At 37.1% G+C, this 23,600-nt stretch overlaps 1 protein-coding gene across 2 annotated transcripts in view; it reads right to left on the reverse strand.

The window, feature by feature from the left end:
* The window catches only part of SPRED1 (sprouty-related, EVH1 domain containing 1), a 24,627-nt gene extending 22,825 nt beyond the window's left edge, over positions 1–1,802 (reverse strand). The window contains exons 1-2 of one of the 2 annotated variants that reach the window (XM_010010803.1): positions 1,724–1,800; positions 1,626–1,682 (exon numbers count right to left, since the gene is read on the reverse strand). In XM_010010803.1, coding sequence (XP_010009105.1) covers positions 1,626–1,682; positions 1,724–1,759 — 93 coding nt within the window. In that variant the 5' untranslated portion in view covers positions 1,760–1,800. Of the gene's footprint in view, positions 1–1,625 lie in introns of both variants that reach the window. The other variant, XM_010010804.1, reaches the window with a different exon arrangement.
* Positions 1,803–23,600: the final 21,798 nt, after the last annotated feature.

The raw sequence follows: 23,600 nt of genomic DNA on the forward strand, positions 1-23,600 counted from the left end.
TATCCTATGGTTTTGAGGAACTGACATCCAGCAGCAACTTCCTAAAACTGCTGTTAAGATTAAAATCTGCCCTGACAGACTAGTTAGTCGCATTTGTGGGCAGCAGGGGGGAGGACAGATGGACACAGGATAGGGGACACACAAAAGAATCAAACTAAACAACAACAGTAAAAAAACCCCGAAACACCCAAACCAGCTGTTCACAACAATGTTTGGAAAACATATTCATACTAATCTGAGCTCAGTTTTGGACAGGAAGAAGTGCAGAGACATTTAAAGCCTACTGCCAGCAGTGGAAACAAAAGGCTTGCCCACGGGAAGCAGAAGAGTGAGCGCAAACAGATCAGGATGCCGATGGCTATGACATTTTCATATGCATGAGGGAGAAACATTAAACCAGCTTTCAGTTCTGAGCATTTTATTACCCTCAGATTCTGAAGGCAAGCTGTGAACGTCAAAAGTATTAAGAATTAAGAGAAAACTGTCAAGTATCTCTAAATGCAATTAAGCCCCTCAAAAACAGCCTCAGTAAGGCTAAAAAAAGTTCTAAAGGGAACTACTGCAAAGTGAGGAAGGAACTGCAGGTGCACATAGTTGTGCAGGAACACAGGGTACTCTGCTAATGGCACTACGCCTCCCTGAAACAACTGAGTCAGCAGAATTTCTATTTATATGCTCTCTTCCTACAACAGCCACTGTAAGGCAGAAAACTCAGCAGTCCTGCCTCAAGAGAAACTGGTATGCGTAAGAAAGGATCAATCAATACAGTATAAGAAGCAGTTCTACCTTTAAGCTTATATAGGAGTCATAGATTATTGGCAGAAAAGAGTAAGTTCTTGATAGAAGCCATTAAGATGGAGGTTTTGTGCTTTCCTCACTTCTGTTTCCACAGTAAGACACGCCCCCATCAGAAACCTATTTGCACATGAGTAGCCAAGCAAGCCTTAGTAAGCTAATTTTGTCTTCGATAGGTCTGCATATAGAAATGGCTGTGATCTTACCCCAGGTTTCCTTTTGTGAGGCTATTTCAGGCAAGTTTCTGGTATTTCATTTAATGTAGATCATAAATAAGTACTGTCTATGTCTTCGTCAAACCAGATCAATTCTTGAGCCTGTCAGCTTCATGCTTTTATCCAATACAAAAGTTGTTTTCATGTACAATGGCTACTTTTTGCCATAGCCAAATTCCATAACTGAATCATTACTGAGGAATTCCTCCAAATTTGTGTTTTTAACAAGTTCTCATTTTCCAGCATTCCTATTAAACACAGTATCATCGGTGTATAAACAGGTTAACAAGAAGTTTTAACTTTAACCCTCCATTGGAAAAAACACCTGAACAGCAAAATGTTTCCCCAAATGAATGGAAATCTGCAATGAACAGGAAGTATCTTCTAAAGTTTCTAAAATATCAATGTGCTTATTTCTAGAAATGCATGGTACTACACCTAAACCAAATAACTGGCTCTTTAGGTATATAATCATTGACATGGACAAAAGCTTAGCAACAGCATTAGGCTGAGACTATAAATTCACTTTCTAGTCCACAGGCAACAATAAACAAACATACACTCTTACGTCCTATATAGTTTTAATAGGAACATTAAACAGATATAAATTGTTACCGTTTTATCCCTGAGTCGTTCTCCATGGATAAGAAAATCAGCACAGCTATTCTCTTCCTGGGGAATGACTTTGAAGACGGTGACACAGCTTAGTCCACCCCCTCCAAGTGGTAACCATCCACCACTTGAGTCATCCCGGGTCATCACCACAGCTCGCACTCGTGCATAACTATTACTGGAAGAGATGCAAAAGAAGAAATTAGTTTTCCATAAACAAAACCCAGCTAAATGTAGTTAAACAAAAAACAAAGTAACAACAAAAAACTACAAACCCACAACCAGTATCATGGTAATACTGTGGAGGTTCAATCCTTCTTTAACAGTCACCTAGAAGAAACCAGACTAAGACAATCCTCTAAAAAAATGTTCCTCTGTATTTTTATGCCTTCATTAGGACTTCTTGGAGCTTACATGCAATTCCTTTTAAAAAAACTTAACCAGAAAATGTTGTTCCTCAGAGTCAAAACTGGTATTCATCTAAAAACTTTACAGTCAGTGATCTAGCTAGACAGGGCCAGGGGTGGGAAGAGAGTAAGAATCAACTCCTGATTTATTTTAGACTAATCATGAAGCCAGTCAGCTACCATGAAATTGCACAGAAAAGAGAACAAGAAAGCAGAAAGAGGTCAGGCCTTCTGCCACTGCAATCTAAACAAGAACAGGCTTCTAGCTAGAAACCCCGCTTCCCTTCGTTCCTCCCTCCCTCTTCCCCACACGCATAACCCGTCCTTTGCAAGTGTAGGTCAGGACACACACGCCATGGGGTTTGACAACAAAACCAGTTACAGCTACTTAAAACTTACTGTTTGCAGTATCTACTAACTGGTTCTCTCCTGTATTTGCAGTGTGTGGAAAATCATTTGCATTTTACAATTTCACAGCTTTTTCCATGATTTAGCATTTTTATAAAATAAACAAGTGGTTATTACTTCACTAATTAAAAGCCAAATTCCTTTTCCAGAGTCTTGGAAAAAGGTTTTGATGACATTCACCCTCTCAGGTTTTATTTTATTTCTTTTAAAATAAATGACACACCTTAGCTTTGGTTATGAATTTGCTGCTACATCAGCTGGAAAGCCCCATGGTTTACCAAGGATGTTATAAGATCCTGCATTCGAAGTATGGTTTACTGTGTGAATGCAACAGTCCATGAATGAACATTCCAACACTTTAAAAGGAATTAGCTTCACAGTATCTTTTGCAACACACTGCTGATTGAGGGCTTAAGTATTTATGCCAATTAGCATTAGTAATATCAAATTTAAGGACTGAACAGGAAACATTAGAAAAGGAAAAAGTTCCTTCTGTACAAAATTATTTGTGATATAACCATTCATCAAACTGTTGTATTTTAAAGCGATCACTTCTTTACTTTTTTTTATTTTCCAAAATGTCCCAAAATAACTGAAGGTAGGCTTCTTTGCGTACTTAATGTATTACGTTCTCACACACATGATTCACACATATGATTCACATATATATATATATATAAAAACCAGAAATTTGCTGAAAGCATCTACAGCTTAAATGCATAACGGCTTGCAAAATGGGAAATAAAACAAGACTATCTAATTTTAGTTTATAGGCAAGTGAATTTTGTTTGTAGAGACTTTGTTTGCTCCCTCCAAGCAAAAAAAATCAGCCTCCTCCTCCTCCCCCTAAACCTCATAGTTAAAATGACAGTTCAGTCAATGTTTCTCACCATTTCTGTACCAACATCTTTTAGTAACTTCTCCCACACAGCAGACAAATATAATCAAGAAAAAAAACAATCCTTCATTGTACGCATCTATCAGTTCTAATAGCTGCAAATAAAAATGGCTATATCTTGGTGCTTAATAATATTACTGAAAATTGAATCGTTCATTGGTCTCTATTACTGTATTTCAGTCAGAGATAAGTTCAGACTGTAGCTGTACACTTCAGACACAGAAAGTCTTTTATCTCATTTGCCTCAGGTTAAGAGGCCTCTTCTGGCAGAAACTGAGGACACTGGGACTTTCCTGTGAAACAGAAATAGGATGCAGCAACTAGTTAAACCTACACACTCTTTGCTATTCTCCACTCAAGTGAACCACCAATTTACCTTAGAAGTTATTCATTCTATAAATCTGGTCATAAATCTGAATATTAGTGATCTCTTTTGCATACCAACAGACTGCAGTTCAGTTAAACACCATTTAGGGATACCACAGAACATCACCCAGGCTACATGAAAAATTTGAACTGTAACAGATTTAATTTTTTTAGAATGAAAGTTTACACTCCACATCCATTTTCTTCTCAAGGATTGCTAAGGAGAAGCAAAGATGGAGGATACATATCATACCTCAATGCCTTTGCTACTTTCATTTGCCACAACACTTCTGTCAGTGTTGGGGTTTTTTCCCCCCCTTCCCTATACAGAGCCACCTAGTCTGGTTTACTTAACATTCTTGTGTTTTGCTTCCATATTTTCTAAACTGTTTTAAACAAGATTTACTCTTTCAAATATTCTAGAAATTACCGTCAAATCCACTACATTAGCACAAGAGCCAAAATAAAATTCCCCAACAGGTAGTACCTAATGAATAACCTCTTAAATGGCAATAGTTTTTTTCCCGAGAACCACGTTGTAAATTAACTAGACAAATTCATTACTGTACTTGCAACAATGCCAAAGACTATGAAAAGGTTGCTTAGTTTTGTGTTGTTGTTGTTTAATATTATTTCTTAAATTCTACAGGGACTCACAATTGGCAACAATAGTTATTTTTAGTAACAATACAAGCTGGTTTGCAATTAGCCACAAATCAGCAGCAGGACTTAAGAGTGATTTCCATTTCCAGAATCCTCTGCAAACAAAACAGCATCTGCCTGTCACACTGCTGGTGCTACCAAAATGCTTTTATCTGTAAGCATTTTAGCCCCTGTCTACATATGGGAATTTTGGAACAAATTGCTGAACTGCTGATGTAGCTTAGCTGTGGGAAAAAGGGCACACAAGGCTCCAGTGCTTTCCAGCACCACACCTACAACCTAACATTTTTACTTACTCTTGCATGTGTAGCAGCTCTATCAGGAATAACTAAACAAAAGTAAATCAACCAAATAGGGAAATCAATCAGTTAAGCACTGCACTTTACTGCTACCACAAGCATACGAAACATAGCATGAAGAGCAGCACTGCAACAGCAGGCCCAAACCTGTTGTATTACATCCAATCTTTCCTGAGACCCCCTGATTTTCGTTGTGGCAACTGGAAACTCGAGACAGAAATGAAGTCATCTTAAGAGAGCATAGCATATTGTCTGAAGTTTCATTCTAAAAATATTAGCAAATGAAGATGATTCTTGTACCAAAAATCAAAAGCTGGAGTTGGATGAGCTAAGAAGCCTGAGAAAGCATCCAGTGGCAGACACAAAGGGCTACAAACCGTAAGTGGACAGGGAAGATAAAAGACTTCCAGTTCTTGCCTGCCATCAACTTTATTTTAAGAGCATCAAGCATTAAAATCTGACCACAGGCTTTAAAGGCACTCTCCTCCCTCCAAAAGCTGTGTTTATACCAGTGTAATGCTCTTGGGCCCAAACTAACTTATGACCTGGATAACCAAACTGTTGTTCAAACCCAGGAAGCGCTCTACAGATCTTGACTGTCTGGGACCTCCAGCTCAGCAACTAATCCTGCATTCGATGGCTGTGGGGAGGAACACAACTGTAATTTCATCATTACATGTTTTTTTAATAAAAAATAAATTATTTTGAAAATTTGTGGTATTTCTGATGTGTAATACCAAGCCAATTAAAGATACCAAACATTATTACAACATTTGTCCTTTCTTTCATCAGTGATCCAAAAGAGAACGGAGGTTAAGAATTTTCTGCCCAAATATTTTTCCCAGAAAAAAAGGGGAAGAGAAGTTGAAGGAGGAAAATTAAAAAACAAAAGCAGCTGTCTTACAGAATCATAGAATGGTTTGGATTGGAAAGGACCTTAAGATCATCTAGTTCCAACCTCCCTGCCATGCTTGTTACGCTACATTTATTTTAACCCAGTTCTAGCTGTATACAAGTCTTCCCTCTCCTAGATTCATATTAAGCATTAGCATTCTATTACTTGTATTGCATCCTGAAAATTACTATTTTAATATAGGACAGAAAAATAGTAACAGTGATCTCAGAAATGTTAATTAATACAATTGAACTGTAACTGCAAATTGGTTTTAATACTATAAAGCTTACTATCAACATCATCAAGAAACACGGATCTTCAATGGGAATTACAACCTGAACTATATGAGAAACAGACCCTCTTAGCTTCAGTAAAAATATGTAGCATTATGGTTTCCTTCAAAGCTGGAAAGTAGATTTGCAGAAAGGAACCTTGGGTTTCATGTGGACACCAGGTTGACCAAAAGCTGGCAATGTGCCCTTGAGACAACAGATGCCAGTGGTATTCTGGCCTGCCTTAGGAGAAGCACTGCCATCAGGTCGAGGGAGGTGATCCCTCCCCTCTGCTCAGTACTGGTGAGGGCACACCTGGATAGCCATGTCGAGTGCTCAGCTCCCCAATATAAAAGTGATAAGGAGCTACTGGCAGTGTGCAGCAAAGGCCACTAAGACGGTTATGGGACTGGAGCCCAGTCATGAGGGAAGGCTGAGAGAGCTGGAACTGTTCAGCCTGGAAAAGACTCAGAGGTATCTTATGAACATACAGAAATACGGTTTAATATCAGGAATGACTTTTTCACTGTTAGGGTGCCTGAGCACTGGCACAGGTTGCCTAGAAAAGTTGTGGAGTCTCCATCCTTAACAGATATTCAAAAGCTTCCAGGATATAGTCCTGAGTAAACTGTTATATGTGGCCCTTCTTGAGCAGGGTGTGGTGGCTAAGATGACATCCAGAGGTCCCTTCCAACCCCAATTATTCTGCGCTCTTTTATTTAATATTGTATTTCAAAGCACAGCAATTTCAATAAAATATAACTTTATAATTAATATGGGTTAATTTATGGGAATTCATGATACTTTAAAGTAAGAGTTGTCACTATGCACAACTTCTATTTAAACACTTCTGACAAGGCTAAGAAAAAAAAGGCGTTCTGAAAAATCGTGACACACTTCGCTATGAAATTAACTATCTTTGCTGGCACGCAAAGTAACAACTCCAGGCTGATCTCCAAATGTGAACTGGTCATGGATCAAGACTTTTTACCTTTGACTGTCACTTCACACATGTACTTTAATCCCTCCAACTTCTGGTGCAAAATACTTATGTGTTTGTAGTCTCACCCAAAGAGCATACATGAATCACACTTGGCCTTTTATGGTTCTTACTGTCCAAACAGCTTAAGCAGAAGATTTTACAATTCCCGGCTAGAGAAGTGCTCGTGAGTACGTGCATACCCAGAATACCAAAAGGTAACACCAGACCACTGAGCTGAAGTCTGTTTTACTTGCAGATTAACATTTCTTGAGTATTGACTCAATTTAGAAAAAATAAATTATTTCACCAGTATCACATGAACATATCCCTTCACTGCTGATATAAATCCCTTTGTTACTAAGGGTTTAGAGAATGACTGCCATTGGCACAAAACATTAATGACTTATGTAGAAGAGAAGGACATGCAAATACAGCATGAGTACTAAAGAAGACCATCTACATCAATAAAACATGACAATATATCCTATCAATTTATATTAAAAGGAAACTATATATGTTTTGCCATAATAACATCTACCATATCAGGCTCTGCCTTGCATGACTTACTTTTCTCCTCTTAAAATTGTACCAGCAAATCAGAACCTACACCAAACTATTATGCTCATAGATGGCAAAACATAGCAAATTTTCTCCTTTAAGATAGAGGCAAGAGGTATTCTTCACAGTAATGACAGGAGGTACAGCAACCACACACGGCTACTATGTCTAGGAAATTTATTTTGTGAGTAGCTTAGCAAGGCAAGACATGGATTTCCAGGAGGAACTATAGACAAATGCTGTTACATTTAAGATACTAGTACCCACAATGATTTACTGAAGAGCTTTGGACTTCGCAGAAAAACCCAAATAGGACATTCCTACTTAAACAAAAAACTAAACCAAACCAGCACAAAATTCTACTTACATAAACCTGAACTACCAAGCAAAATGGCTAGAACCCAAAAAGGCGAAGGAAGAAACTATGTGAAAAACTCCACTACATAAGGAGGCAATAACTGCAAGAGCCAAAAATACTTGAGTACACGATTATTTAGCAGGAGAGTCTTGTAAAACAAGGAATTTTGACAGCGTACCTACAATTCAAAGAAGATAATGAGACACAAATGAACAAGTGTCCAGAATGGGAAATCATCAAAACAGTATATTGCTGTTACAAAGTGTTCTCTAGGACACAAAATCAGAAAAATAGAAGCAGAATCACATTCCTATTTGAATACAGACAACTTAAGATTTGTGACTGTGTAAAGAAGCCAATGCTACAAGGAAGAATAGCTACTACTGCACAAGTTTTTGCAAAGTACAAGAGATCATAGAGAAGTTGATGTAAAGATCTGAAAACCATGAAAACTACACACTAAGTAGGTTTTGACATTTCCACAAATAATATTCTAGCCATGCTCCCCAGCACCTCCTCGTGTTTAATAATTGTAGCTGATTTCTATTACTTGTGTATGTCATCCGTGAGGACTGGTTAAACGAAGTAATATTTTAGCAGATAAACTGAGATCACGACACATGCTTGGGTTCCACCACTTTTAAAGCAACTGCCTTCTGGAGGCCCAAGTTTTCATAATAGTATGGATCCTGTAACACCCTCTTGTCAAGCTATGTTACTGAGAAAATTGCATCTGATATCAAATACACCAGCAAATAAAAAACCCAAACTTAATTGTCCTTTCTACTCCTCCCAACAGGAGTTTAAAAAAAAAAAAAATAAATCAAAGTAACATTCAAAGATGGGTCCACAGATGCTTTTTTTTTTTTTTTTTTAAATCCAGGGACTGTTGGATTAAACTCTGTTCAGTTTTAGGGAGATGGGGTAAAACAATTTGAGTGGTCAGAACCTGCTACTTATATGCCTCCAAGTTTCATGGGTTTCTTCCAGGAAACCCTAAAATTGCTTAATTTTTTACAAGTTGACAGCTGTGAACTCCAGGAATATGCACTCTTCATCCCAGCCAGACTTTTCCCCTCTCTCTATGTTCTCAGAGTTTTTCTTCCTCCTTACCCTGGAATTTCTGAAGATCCAGAGGAATCTCTTTGCCCCATTTATAGCACAGAACTGCCTGTACCCTCTTCTAAGTTCCGTGAAATCACCACTCATTTCTTATCAAGTAGCAATCAAGCTATTGGGTACTGATGCCATGTGTTGATTGTGACTTGCTTACCATGGAAACATGTAGATAAAGATGAAAAAGTCCATAAATAAAACAAAGAAAGAATTAATTTTTTAGAGAAGTTACAATTTCTTTCCAACTTTGCAGAAACAGAGGAACACCTAAAGAAACAATAGAAGACGAGCTTTTCATTTTCTCCCGCACTTCAGCAAACCTGGGACAAGCACAAGTTTGTAGCTTAAGGCAGATTCCACTGAAACTAAGACAACTTAACACTTCCACTAAATGTCAGACAACATCCATCCAGTCTAGAAGGAAACATCTCTTTATTTATTTAAAATTAAGCTTACAGATTCAGTTATTTTATTTTCCTTGGAATAGCAATGATTACTACAGTTTATGATATATAATTAAAGTTTTCCAGGTAATAGTTACATCTGAACAAGTCAGAATTCTCTCTTCTCTTAGGGCCATTTCCTGAGTCTTACAAATGTCACGAAGTCTCTGAGCTTCACTCAAGTATGCAAGTACAATTAGATCACCCTCATAGTCAAAGCTATTAGTCATCTAGCCATTAAGATTAAGGATGGCATGACTCTGGAGACTCCGTTAACATGAGATGTGAATGCATTAATCAACAAGTCATTTTGTAATAAAGTTCCTGACCACTAAAGTAAGATGAAGTTAACTAAAACATTGAAAGGAAACCTGGTAAGATTCCTTTCCTTATGAACAACTTTAGCTCCTCTAAGGATGTGTGACTTCTATCAGAAGGCTGTACTGAATGTGCTATTCTCAAACCAGCACCTGTGTACTTCTTATTTCACAGTCCCTTGTATTTAAAAGGATAGCACTCCACAAATAGTCCAAAAAGCTATTATTCTCCTCCTAACACAGCTAAGGACTTATTTAGCAAAAATAAAGGACAAACCAAGCAGACCCTGCTATACTTTCTCTAACACACCAGAAAACATTGTTTCAGATTTAATATTTATTATGTCTGAATTTCTTTCAGCTTGTCAAGGACTATACACTTGTTGGAGCAGGGACCATCTGTAATGCATATAATTCAATAAAGACCTGAGTGCATGTTGGGATTCAGTACACACAGCATAGCTGGTGAGCTGCTACACACTCTTGATTTTTTGGCAATACATTTATAGAAGAAAAAAGCCTCAGTCCCACTGAGTTTACTCACCTCAAGCAACACTTGGTATTTGGTAGGCAACCACAAAATTTAAATTTTAAGCTTGTCGCATTAAAACAAATTTACAGAAGGTCCAGATCCTTTCTGGCATGCATTTCTCATTCAGCCTGCACAGAAAAGGAACAGAACCTGAAACCAAATAAAGTATTCCCACACTTATAAAAGTAGTCTTCCTTCAACTGCCTTGCTAAATTGTGAGATTGCTAATGAATCCTGTATAAGAAATAATGTTTTAAAACTATGTGAATTAAAAATGTAGTACAATTTGTTGATACTGTTAAATCTAAAGCTTGTCTCAACTTTTACATTGACATGGCTTTTCAAAGACTTTAACCTGACCATATGAAAGCGATCCTGCAAAGCAAATTATATCCAAGGAAAATCCCTAATGCTAAATTGCTCTTCTTAACGTAATCACAAATCAACAAAAATCCAAAAGGATGCTTCAAACACACACAAATGGATAAATCATGAATGCCCAAACCAACAAAACAGAAAGACTACAAGCCAAACTGCAAAATGCTTAACAAATAGTACCAAAATTGGAGTAAAGAAAAAACCTGAACAAATCTTAATGAAAATAGCTTGTGAACTTACAGATCTGTTTTAAAGGTCTATGTTCAGTAACCAAAAGGAAACCGCTATTCCTTTGCTATGCAGCACCACACTTTGTGGTCTGAACTGGTCTTTTTGTAGTGTTAACAAACTATGAATATTTGGGATAGAGGAAACAAACTGAGACAGAGACGTAAAAAACAAACAGAAAGACTTCTATTACAAAAGTCCATCAAAGCAGAAGAAACAAAAGATTAACAAGATTATACAAAATGTTTTAATGGTATGCCCTTCATAACTGCAATATGTCAGCATGAACAATGTGATCTACACTGCCAATATATAACTGTATGACCTATGGTTGATAATCTCAGTAATAATTAGCATTCTCACCAGCAGTCTCAAGCATAGAAATAGGTAATTCACAAGTCCTAAATTCAGAGAACATAGGAATACTAATAGTGCACCAAAAAACCTGTAACTAAGCCTTGTGCAACTACACTCCCTGCTCCAACTACTACTAAAGTAATGTTTCCCACAAGTTTCTACAAAAAGCTGCATACACAGGTCATACATGAACATAACAGAGCAAACAGCACACTGAAAAGCCTCTCAGTTCAGAAGGACGATTATTTAAGTTGCATTAGATGCTGCTGTTCCAGAAGAAAAGGTTAGAAACTTGTAACCACCTGCACAGGAAAAGTACACATGCATCCCCGCAGCCAAATATGTAACAAAATAAGAATACGTTCACCCTTCATAATGATAGCTAGTCAAGAGAAGTCCTACAATAATCACTAGTCAGCAACTGAAAAGGGACCTACCAGATTAATTTTCCTTGTTTTGGCAACAAGAAAGTCCTAAACCAAGGGTTACAACACTGAGATCATGAGATGATTTAGTTTGTTTATGGTTATACCTTGTTGCTTCCTCTTTGGACTTTTTAAACAATTAATGTCATTAGAAGTTATGGGTTTAGAGTGGGATTTCACCATAAGGAGGAAGTTCTGAAAAGGGTGCTGGAGATAGCAAAGTTAAATTGCACAAACTATATGAGTATCGAGAAAGGAAGTACAACATGACACGACACAAGCTCAAAACAGGTTTTTAGACACTAAAATCCAAGCAAGGATTAAAATAAAGGTCTTTCTGCTCCAATCTATGAGATAAAAACGTCATGTAGGAACAACTAGGCAGATTTTTTTGGTGCTGCTCTGTGTTGTACAGTTTTACTAAACAAAACAGATTGCTACTGACCCTAAAACTGTCTGAAGTGGCTATTTGCCACTTCTATTACACAAAATAGGATATAATAGTTTATAAAATCTAGTATAAAGTAAATAATTGAAAAATCTTACTAGTCAATAAGATTTTCTGACTGCATAATTGAAGAAATACAAATAGAAAATTAAGTATCTCTGCTTAGAGAGACAGAAGACGACATTATATATTCAATAAATATAAGGAAAAATTCAACTGGTGGAATGGAAAAATAGGTATAGATGGTGAACATCAAGCTCAAGAAACAGGAATCGAAATTTGACCACTTCATTTGTACCCATGTGTTTTGTTAGGGACTTTTGTTCTTACTCCAGCAACAGAAGGACCTTCTCTATTCATAACCCAAGCACAGGGTCTACTATTGAAACTTAATTACAAATAATAATGAATTTTGAGTACTTTTTTCTGCAATGAGGCTGTTCAAATAATCCCAGTAAATCAGAAGTCATTAACTGCTTTACTAGCTAACAAAAACCAATCAGCATTTTATTATGCATCCTAAAAACCAAGGTCAAAAGACAAATAACATATTACAAGTAACTTCTTCAGTGATGCTAACAAATCCTCTCATTTCTGAGCCAAAATTTTCACTAAGGAATTTAAGCCTGAAATACTGGCTGTACCATAAAAGTTCACCTGACAGAATCCTGTAGGCTTTGTTCATATCCCAACATTGGGAATACATTCATCGCCGTATGAGCTTTACATACAGGATATACAAGAGTGCTTTTGAGAGCTCTGTTTTTTGAATCTGGTTGCTCAAACATCACAAAGCTATTGTATTTGAAGGGAGGAAAAGATATGCCCTAGTCATGCAGTAATTCCTAGTGTGCATTCATTTGCCTGTAATTTTTACCCATTACCCAGTGTAATTAAAGACTTGTTCATTATTATTTTTAAAAAAACTATTGACTAAAAGAAAAATCAAAAGAGAAGTGATTGTTTCAGTCAAAGGATTCTAGAACTGTCACTCTGCATTTTTAACTACCTGATGAGTAAAGTAGCTCATCCTTGCTTTCTTCACCCCTATATTGACTGGGAAGTGTCATGTGTCCAGTATTCAACACAACTTGCTATTTGAGGCATTTATACAAAAGACTGGGGGGTTGGGGTGGGGAAAGAATATTGATTATTCCACATAAAAAGCTTATGTTTTAAAAAAAAAAAAAAGCTGACACAGTTGTTTCTTTTGGAAGCACAAAAAAGAAAAGATTGCCCAAGAGTTATTTAAGGGGAAGAAAGGGGAGCTAAATATGCCAGAACTCAAGTAACAAAAATGAAGTAATAGATGTTTCAAAAGTCAGTGACATGAAAAGACTGGGGTGGGAGGGAAGAATACAGCTTGCATAAATTCTTCCCTACCAAGTAAATAATATTTTAAAACGGGGGAGGGAGGAAGGGGGTGAGAGGGAAGGAAGGATATGAGAGAGAGAGGAAACAACATCTGCTTTTACCAAACAAGGAGCAGTCACATGAGGAAAAACTGTGTGCTCTTCTTCAATGTGTGCAGCACAAACACAGAGTATTTGATTTTAACTGTATGAGAGAAGCATAATCACAAGCATATCACTGTTCAGCATGCAATTCTTATGCTATGGCTTTCCATAATATAGTATTTTTTTCTGCATTAGAAGGGAAGTATAAAATCTTGTAGCTTAATCTAAACTAGTAAAAATCTGTTAGATTCAGTCCAATTAAAATACTGAAATTTTCCATTTTTAACTGTGTATGGAGTAATTTCCAGCAAATACAAACTATTGTATTACAATCTCTATCATATTTTCCCCTCAGGTGTGATGCCACACCTCTAATTCTGTGTTCAGTTTTGGGCTCCTCACTACAACAGACATTGAAGTGCTACAGCAGGTACAGAAAAGGGAAAAAAAGCTGGTGAAGGGCCTGGAGCACAAGTCTTATGCGAAACAGCTGAGGGAACTTGGGTTGTTTAGTCTGGAGAAGAGAGGGCTCAGGGGGGACCTTATCACTCCCTACAACTACCTGAAAGACCATTGTAATGAGGAGGGGGTCGGTCTCTTCTCCCACGTAACAAGTGATAGGACAAGAGTTAACAGCCTCAACCTGTGCCAGGGAAAGTTTAGAGTGGTTATTAGGAAAAAATTCTTCACAGAGAAAGTGACCAAGCATTGGGACAGGCTGCCCAGGGAAGTGGCGGAATCACTGTCGCTGGAAGCGTTAAAAAAACATTACAGGGTTTAGTGATGTTCTTAGCAGTCCTGCGGTAATGGTTGGACGTGATGATCTTAAAGATCTTTTCCAACCCAGTTGATTCTATGATTCTGTATTAATAGTTTTAAGTAACAGAGGTGGATAACTGCTAAGGATCGTAAAGGAGTGGAAAGAAAGGTTCTAAGAAGCATCTCCACAGTGAGTAAGCAGAGACAGATGAAAATGCACAGCAATCACATCATCTTATTTTTCCTGTAACCACTTTCTGCAACCTCATTTCAGGAGGTCCTTTATCAAAAACTGGTGAGAGAATACAAAAGAGCTGACCATTCCACACTATCTTCTATTAAGAAGCCCAAGACAACTTTCAACTTTCGTAACTGCACTTACCATTACTGTTATAGCCCTTTAAAGTTACGCGATTTGGCACAATTGCCAGAAGCACTCTCTATCCTTCTCTTGCCCCAGTTGTTTACTTATTCCTGTCTCCACCATTTATGCAACTTTGCACTGATCAACACTGGGAAGCTATCTGAATCAAAAGCAAACCAGAATAAAGGTTAACTTCAACACAGAACATTTATCCAACCTTAATCAGTAAATGACTGGTTTTGGTCACAAGGCTGCCTTATAACTGCTCAAAGTGGTTCTGTAGATACCATACTTCAACACAAGTCCGAGAGCAGTGGCTGAACACATGTATGACTGTTTGCTTCTGCTGCTGAACTCTCATTCACATAAGTCTGTACAGATGAGGAAAAGAAGGGGTCAGTCATATTACAGTCCAGTTGGAGCTTGACTGCTTCTCTACATCATATATGTATTTTGAGATTAAGCCACAAGTAGTCATATGAGAACCTAGGATTTAAGTCACAAAGTTTGGCAAGGTTGATCTCCTTCTGCAGTATCAACATAACTTAAGTTTTAAATTTTTCTTTTTTCTGGCTTCATGCCTGTGGAATGATGAGCACCAAACGTGTAACAAAGTTATTAATAGTTTCCTTCCTCACAAGAAATGTACATTTTCTTTCTCTAAATTCTTATTGTGAGAGGTTTTGGCCCTCTTTGTATTTAGCAAAGCCCAGTTTACATGCTAACAAAACAAGCTGAATTTCCTTTATGTAGTGGCTAAACATACAAAGGAAAAGCCCTTTTGATTCCAGAAGATGCAAGGAGATTAACTGTGATAGCACAGAAAACAGATACACTGAACACTGCAAAAAGTTTATCCCACAATGTAGTAAAAAACAAGATGCAGAGAATTCACAGTTTTTAGGAAATATAACTGAAAATATATCACAATACCAGAATTAATTGTAAGCACGGGTAACCTGCAATTAGCTTTTAGTTTTGATAATCATTAATCCATATAAAACCTAGTTATTTACAACACGGAGTTAAAATAAATGAGTACCACCTTGCTGCAGATTAAGACATTGATACACCACATCTGGCTAAACATTTTACTCATAAACCAGTAATTTTACAATAAAGTAACACTAAAGATTGTAGTCCTACTGTATGAATTTAGACATCTGAATGCAGACTGTAAGTAATAAGACTCCGCAAGGGTTAAGAGTACTCAGTCTGAATCTTTTCATTGGAAAGGAGTTATAGCAACCTCTATTTGGAAGCAGTTTAATATATACCAAACAAATGTGATTTATCTGAAGTGATTCATCAGCTCATCTTCATTGATGCACAGTTACTAACATTCAAGGAAATATCACCCAAAAAAAATTTAAAATAGGAAAGTAAGAACAACCTAGAAAAACATATCTGACAACTGAACCTTTTCACTAGAAAAGACTTATTCATTTTAAGGAATAACAAAAATTGATGAAGTGACTATACTGTTCACCATTTGTCATGGAGACTCTTTAAATTTTAATTGAGTCTAATTAATTTACTGGTACAACACATTTTCCAAGGTGCAGTACAAGCTGAACCACTTTTGCTTGTTACCACTTTTTTTTTTTTTTTTTTTAGTTTGTGCTCCTGCATTATTATGCCAAGCACATAAGGGAGAGGAAATACACATCTCCCTTCTTCAAAAGAGGAAGAAGAGAAAAAAAGAAAACCATGAAAATCTTTCAAGTTCTGCAGCTATTCATCCTTTAATAAGGATCATTATTTACAGAAAGTTATTCAATATTTCTTGAGAATTCAAGGAAATACAAAATCCATTAATTTCAAGCTTTAAACACTGGGTTCCAGTACATTGGCCCCGAGAAGAAAAACAGCCTCCAGATTACACTCATGCAAGCATTCTGACACAGACAGACGATGCATCTCCACTAAACAAATTAAAGGGCGATGCTCCATTGAGCAGTTATACAACAGGAATACAGTATACTATGCAAAGCACATAAATGATACATAGATCTCCCATTTTGTGAGGTCCTTATTTACTGTAAGGTTTTATTTATAGATATCTGAACAGTCATACATGAGTTCTACCAGTGATTCAGCATCTGTAGGTCTGCAGCAAAAATTGTTTGATTTTGTAGAATAACAGGAGGGCAACTAAACCTACTCACCTACATCCAGCCTGAATCCCTAACCCTTTTCTTCTCCAGACTTGGGACACAATTCTGCTGCTTTCTTTGTGTTAACTCAAATCAGTATGCAACTGTGAAGCGAGCTGGTTGTGCAACCAAAACAGAAAATCCATCATGCCAGAAAGACTGTTCTGACAGATCAGTGCCCCAGATCACCTGCAGCCTTGTGCCCTTTAGATGTAAGGCCAAGGCTGTGTAGGTGAACGCAAGCTATCCCTTTCAGCAGCAGCCTAAAACTATACTTCTTCATTAGAAATGCAGATCTACGCAACCATTTAAAGACTTACCTAAATTATTCATTTGGGGAGGGGATGGGGGATTTATATATAAATTAAACTTTAGCCAGAGGAAAACTATAAAAGTTGTTCTCTAGTCCATATACAAATTTTAATTCTAAATACATTCGTTTGGGATTTTTTTTTTAATGTTTTGTTTACAGCTTTGACTCTGGTTTAAATCAGTCAAACAGATGACCAATAACATAGCCATTTGTGCAACATAAAAATCCATTTGTTCTTCCTGTATTATATGGGAACAAATAGACAGAATTACCCCTCTGCTTTAAGATACCTAGAAACCAAGCAAAATGTTCTGTTGCATTTGACATATTTCAATCACTATAGATACCCTATACATACTTCCACCACCAGCTGTGAATCCTAGGGAAGTCTGATGTCTCATTCCGTCAGGTTACTGCAACAATAGTGTTTTCCAGATACAGTCTGCAGTGCTTACATTCAGTTGTACATGAAGTTTGAAGTAAAAAAAAAAGAAAGAAAACCATTATTAACTTCACAATAACTAGAGGCTGAGAGCATCACAGACTTCTTTCAGATAATTACTTTTATCTATTTATGCATTTACTCTTGATCCTCATGTTACAGCTTCCAGCAGCAGTTACATGGTTAAAAGCAGACGCCTATTAGAATAAACTTCTGGTGGGAAGTGCTAAGAATTCACCCCACTGCCTACTAATCTATCCAGAAATCTGTTCTCACTCCTACTTCCTCCTGTCTGTTCCTTTCTGAAACAGCAGTAGGGGGGTTGGGAGTTTGCCTTCCTCTGCTGGATCACAGTTGTGTACATGAACTATACTGGACCATATGGCAATCTCTTTCAAATCGTAAGAGGCAAAACAAGCTCCACACCAACTCAGTCCAAAGAGATCCAGGTAAGAGAGAGCCTACAGATACCAGTGTTCACAGCTCCATGTTCACAGAGACCAGTTACTTAATTCTGCCAATATATTGAAGTAAAAAGTAGGAACTATAGAAATGTTGCTTCAAGGATAAGAGCAGCCCTGCCCATATTCACACAAGCATTTACAGTACGCTCCACCTTCTCTCCCCACCACAAAGTAGCCACCTGCCTATATGCAACTTCAGGTAGTCCACAGAAAAACCAAAGACTCAGATGCACTATTCAGTATGCAGGAAGGCTTTGACATAAAGAAAATTACTGTACTGAAGGAAACACAGTGCCTGTTTAATGAGCAACACATGCAGCGGATAAGCCTACTCACAGGAGAGTGAAACCGAAGAAGAGAAAGGTTGAAAGCTGAAAAGAAACCTCCGGAGCTGCCTGGAAGCTGCCAGACGGAGGCAGGCCAACCAGAAATGTAGTGGAGATGGATTTTCCTTTCATGAGGGGAAAACAGTAAAATTTTATTGAATACCAAAGTGCAAAAATCCAATAGGAAAACAGCCCCCAGACACAGCACCTCAGGAGAAATTCCACTACTCACTCTCAGCAAAAAGGGGTAAGTTCTCACAAGGGCCCAAACTCTGGGTACATGAAGTTGTGTTTAGCTCTTTGGTAAAAATAGGACTGTCTGGTCAAGCACATTGAATAGGATCTTGCTCATCTCCTTTTCTAGAAAGTTAAAAAATAAACTCTTTGTAAAAATCTGTTTTATCTTATAAAATAATAATTTCATTTTACAACAGCTTTTAGGCCAGCAACCAAGTTCTTGTGTAAAACAGCACAAAATTTTGTCTACATTTGTCTATGTTTCCACGCTAAGTTTTAGGGCACACAACTTAGATAAACATACAAGGAACCAACATGACAGAAAATAGCTCCCTCAGCTGGAGCAGCGTAATTTTTACTTTTTAGTTTAATTCAACTAGTAGAGTCATTACGTATATAACTAAACTATATGTTATAACAAGACACTAATCTAATTTTCTTAACTTTATTGTTCACTACTATGTTCTTAAGTTCTTTACCACCACATAGACAGCTTAATGAGAATAAGAAGCATCTGTATCAGAGGGAGAAGGGAGCAAACTGAAAGCAGTATGAGGTGATATCCATTACCTGCCCTAAAGAAACATGAAAAACACCAGAGACAGACATCTGCCAAGCAGCTGAAGACATATCCAGGATCTGCCTTTATTAAAACACAACTACAATAAAAATAAAAACTAGACCACAGTTGCCTTCTTCTTCAACTTTAATATTGTACACAATGTGGAGAAAGACGTGGTCCATACAGGATAAGATTGAATAATATTCTGCCTTTAATTTATAGGTGTTAATGCACCTGTGATCTGCAATCATAGAGCCATGACATTTGATATAATAATACCAGAAGAGTTATCGTAAAGAACAATTCACTCCTGATGTTAAATATTCATCCTTTGCAATTTAAGAGAACTGAACATTTCTCTCTGTTCACATCATTTAAAAAAAAAAAAAAAAAAAAAAAAAAAAGCAAATAAAAACCTATAAGCAATTAAAGAAGTAAGGAATAAAGTGGCCAAAAGATACTAACAAAAATCTCTAAGCACTGAACTAAGAAGCAGGACCACATCTGCATTTACCTTAGAGAGAAAAAGTCATCCTTTTATGGAAACACTGCCCTAGACATGACAAAATTGTCACTTCCAGAATAACGAAGAAAAACAATTTTCTTTTCTTTGATAAGCAGCTATAAGAAGGCACCTTTGTATTTCCTTAGTTCTGCTTTCTGTCACAGTTGCATGCTAAGAAGATTAAACATCCCAAAACCTTAAAGGTTCAGTGTAAGTGTCAAGAAGCCAAAGGGCTGTAACTTTCCCTCACTTAAACCTTACAACAAACAGTGGCAAGAGGATGTCAAAGATGCCACTGGCCTATCACGTTCGCAACCTTCAAAAGACAGCTGTAAAAACCCAACCAAATAAAAAATAGCCAAAATACAAAACAAAACCCCAAACAAATCTACCTCTGAAATAAAATTCAAAATCCACACTTAAAAGCAATGAGCTAAAATACTAAATAGTCTAAAAGTTAAAATTCTTTATTAATTATAAGTCCTAAACCTTAATTCTAAATTAATTAAAAGTTCTAAACCTTAGAAGTCCTACAGGTTTCAGAAAGCTCATAGAACCTCTTTAGGAACAAGGTTCTCTAATTCACGCCACAATAATTTAAGGTTCAGTTAGTGTCAAGCACCATTATTTCTTAAGGGCTTTTCTCAGACAGATTATGTGTCAAATAGATTTAACCCCAGAGATGTAATTTAGTCATAACTATTATAAGATCATGTTACAAGTTTTAAAGTAGACAGCCATCAAAGTAAGGAGAACAGGCAATCATGGATTCAGGAAATGTACATTCCCCCATAGTCAGCTAATGGCAACTTTAATAGGATGTGATGGATTTTTCTCCACCAGGAGAAAATACTGCCTGCATTTCTGCTTCAACAACCCACGCCAGCTGACTAATGGAGTTATATTTTTGTCTCATATGAGGATGGTTACTTGCCCATCCTCTAGCAGTTGCAGAATGAAACATTAACAGCAGCTGTGGGGCGAACAGAAAAGCTGCTCTATTTGGTAGCCAAGATCCAAAGCACGGGCCTTTCCTCTCAAACAGTGGAGCTCATTTTCTGTCACAGGGTGACGAAAAGACACAGCACAAAACAAGGCCACTTTTAGGGCTTAAAGTAGCTAACTGAAGATACTTTTAAGGAATAATAAATCTTCACAGGGAGGAAAAGTAAAGGATTTGCAAAAATTAAAATTAAGGTTCTTGGACAGATAAGAGCCCTCGGGAGCTTAGAAGTTGTTGTTGGAAAGAAAAACTGCTGAATCAAAACAGGTTTCTTAAAACAACTCTTATCAAATACTGTTAAACGTAAAAACTCTTTACCTTGGCATAATAACAATGCTAATCATACCAGACCAGTCCCAAAGAAACACTTCCGCCACACTACTGAATAATCAGCATATGCCTGCAACTAGAAACATCTTTTTATGCAATCACTTGGGCTTCAGTCCTGCAAAAATTTAAATATATCACTCTGAGTAGACCTACAGATCTCTGTGGAAGTCTGTAGAGTTTATCACACACATAAAAGCTAACACATATTTATAAGTCTTGCAGGATAATTGCTTTTGGCAGAATATAAATAACATTGCTGTAATGTGTTTCAGCATCATAGTCTCCTGCCTTAAGAACCAGGCATTCTGGTGAAGCCTGTCATTCTTCATATAAAGAGTGGCAGATGCATAGCCCACAGAGACATTTAAACTTCCCTTTGCATTTTCTTTAAAGTTTCAGAATAGTGTTTGGGCATTCTTTAAAAGTAACAAGAAAGCTAACAAATGAAGCTGATACAAATTGCCTAGAAATGCTTTCTTACTAGTGCCATGGATACCACTGGTGGGACTGGAAGCAATTCTTAGACAAACTATCTATAGCTTCCAACACTTCCAAACAGTACACCAATTAGGCTGTGGAATTTACTAGGTATTTTTCCAGAACCCAATGCACTCAGTGACAGAGAAATAACTCAATATGAGAAGCAATCTTAATAAAGGATTCTAATGTTCACTGTACTATGCCTCAATGAAAAAAGCTTAAAAGACTGCTACAAGAAGAGCTTTCAGATAGCAAGACAGGCATCTGAAATAATTTTAGAAACTTAATGCTAGTAGTTTGCCTAATTGACTTTTAAATGCATACCTAAAACTAGGCCTTAGATTTCTCTCCTTGTCAGTCTTCTTTATCTTTTCAGCATTGTTTTACTGTCTCTACTGCCTTTCATTTCATTTTAACTCCTAGCAAGGATAAACTTGAGCAAAGAATGGGAACTTTGGTAACTGTCAATGCCATTGAGAATTAAAAGAATGGTATATATCACCTCTTGCAGTCAGTACTGCAACTGCAAGCCCAGCTGGAACAGATGATCTGTCTTGGCAGAAGGCCCAGCTTTAATAAGGGGAAAAGAATTAATATATTTTGTAGACATAGGTAGCTCTTACATCAACGTTTACTTTTGCCCTTCCATTCCCTCCCACCCTCTTATTTTCATTCAATACCTTAATCTCTCTAGTCCCACCTCTAAAAACCCCCAAGAGTTTCACTAATGATACATCATAAAGATTTTACAGCTGAGAAAGTGTTGCATGCAACAGCAGTCCAACAATACTAACAGCAATGAGGGGGGAAAAAAGTAATTTAAAATACTCAGCAGCTCTCTCAAACCTGTGATTTCACATTTACAGCTGTAATTGGCCCAAATAACCAGTTAGAAATTCCTTGCATCAATTCGTTTCTATTAAGCATATTTTATTTTGTGTACAAAAATGACACAGATACACAGGTAAACTGGACACACAGATAAATTTTGGAGTATTGACCTAACTCGTTATCAAGAAATCCTTTGTTTGCACCTCAGATGTATCTAGTATAAAACAGCATCTTAAAAAAAACAAAACAAAAAACCACCACTAAAAAAATCCAAAACCCAAGTATTAATGAGCCAGCCCTGACTGAATGGAGGCTGAAGGAAGGCAACACAGGCAATTCCCTCCCCACTTTATGAGGTCCTTGTTCAAGGCCAGAGCCCAAGAGCACCAACACCTCTCCATCTCCTTTCTCCTGCTAACACACTACTTTAGCATCAGAAAGCAAGCAGATGACACTGACATGGCCATAAATACAATGCATTTCCCAACACAGCTGAATTACCAAGCTTTTTCCCTGGAACATCATGTGTTTTATCTCATCACCTTATTCACACGGTTCTTGTGAGACGCAATATTTCAAGAAAAGAAATACCTATGCAGTACATAATGCTCTGAAACACTCTGTTTAGATTCTAAAACTAATTTCAAGTTCTAACATTCAAAGATGAACAGCACACTATACCAAAAGATTAAAACTGAATAATCTGGCATAGCAATTTCAGTTCACTTCAACTTCTGAATGCCTGAAAACACAACACTTGTATTAAGAACAGATAAGCCATCCAAAACTAAATTGCTCCTAAAGTAAAATGAGGTCCTACCCAACAACTACATGGCAAAGTCTTCCACCAAATAATCAAGAAACAAATAATATATTTCAGCTCAAACTTCTTGATGAAGAAACAGATGCACGTGGAATCTAACCAAGTATAGCAAGCAGAAGTCAGACAAAGGATTGCCAGATCCTTTACGGCAGTTCTTATGGTTTTATGTAAAGCATTAACATGCATTAATAGTAACGTAATAGCAGCATTAACACCTTAAGAGAATAAATTATAGTACTAAATCATTATTAATTTGTGATGTCCTTGGAACACTTTGTGCAGATATTAATTGCATATCTGAAGAACTTCAGTATCTCGGTTATCAAGTTTCTTCAACATTCTCAAAGGGAGATTTTCAGCCTCCCAGAAAGGAGAAACTGTAGCTGACCCCTTGTAGTTTTATCAAGTAGTTCTGAACCATCATCTTGCCTTATCATAAAAACTTCCCCCCAAACCATTTCAAACCACAGACTGCTTTACCATTAAAAAGCAAACGAGTGAGCAGTTCAGTTCAGTGGTTTTTAAATAAAACTACTCCCACCCTCCCTCATTAACTGATCTCTACTGTAAATTTGC

Source organism: Nestor notabilis, unplaced genomic scaffold (assembly GCF_000696875.1).
Source record: "Nestor notabilis isolate BGI_N333 unplaced genomic scaffold, ASM69687v1 scaffold13223, whole genome shotgun sequence".
Classification (NCBI taxonomy): domain Eukaryota; kingdom Metazoa; phylum Chordata; class Aves; order Psittaciformes; family Psittacidae; genus Nestor; species Nestor notabilis.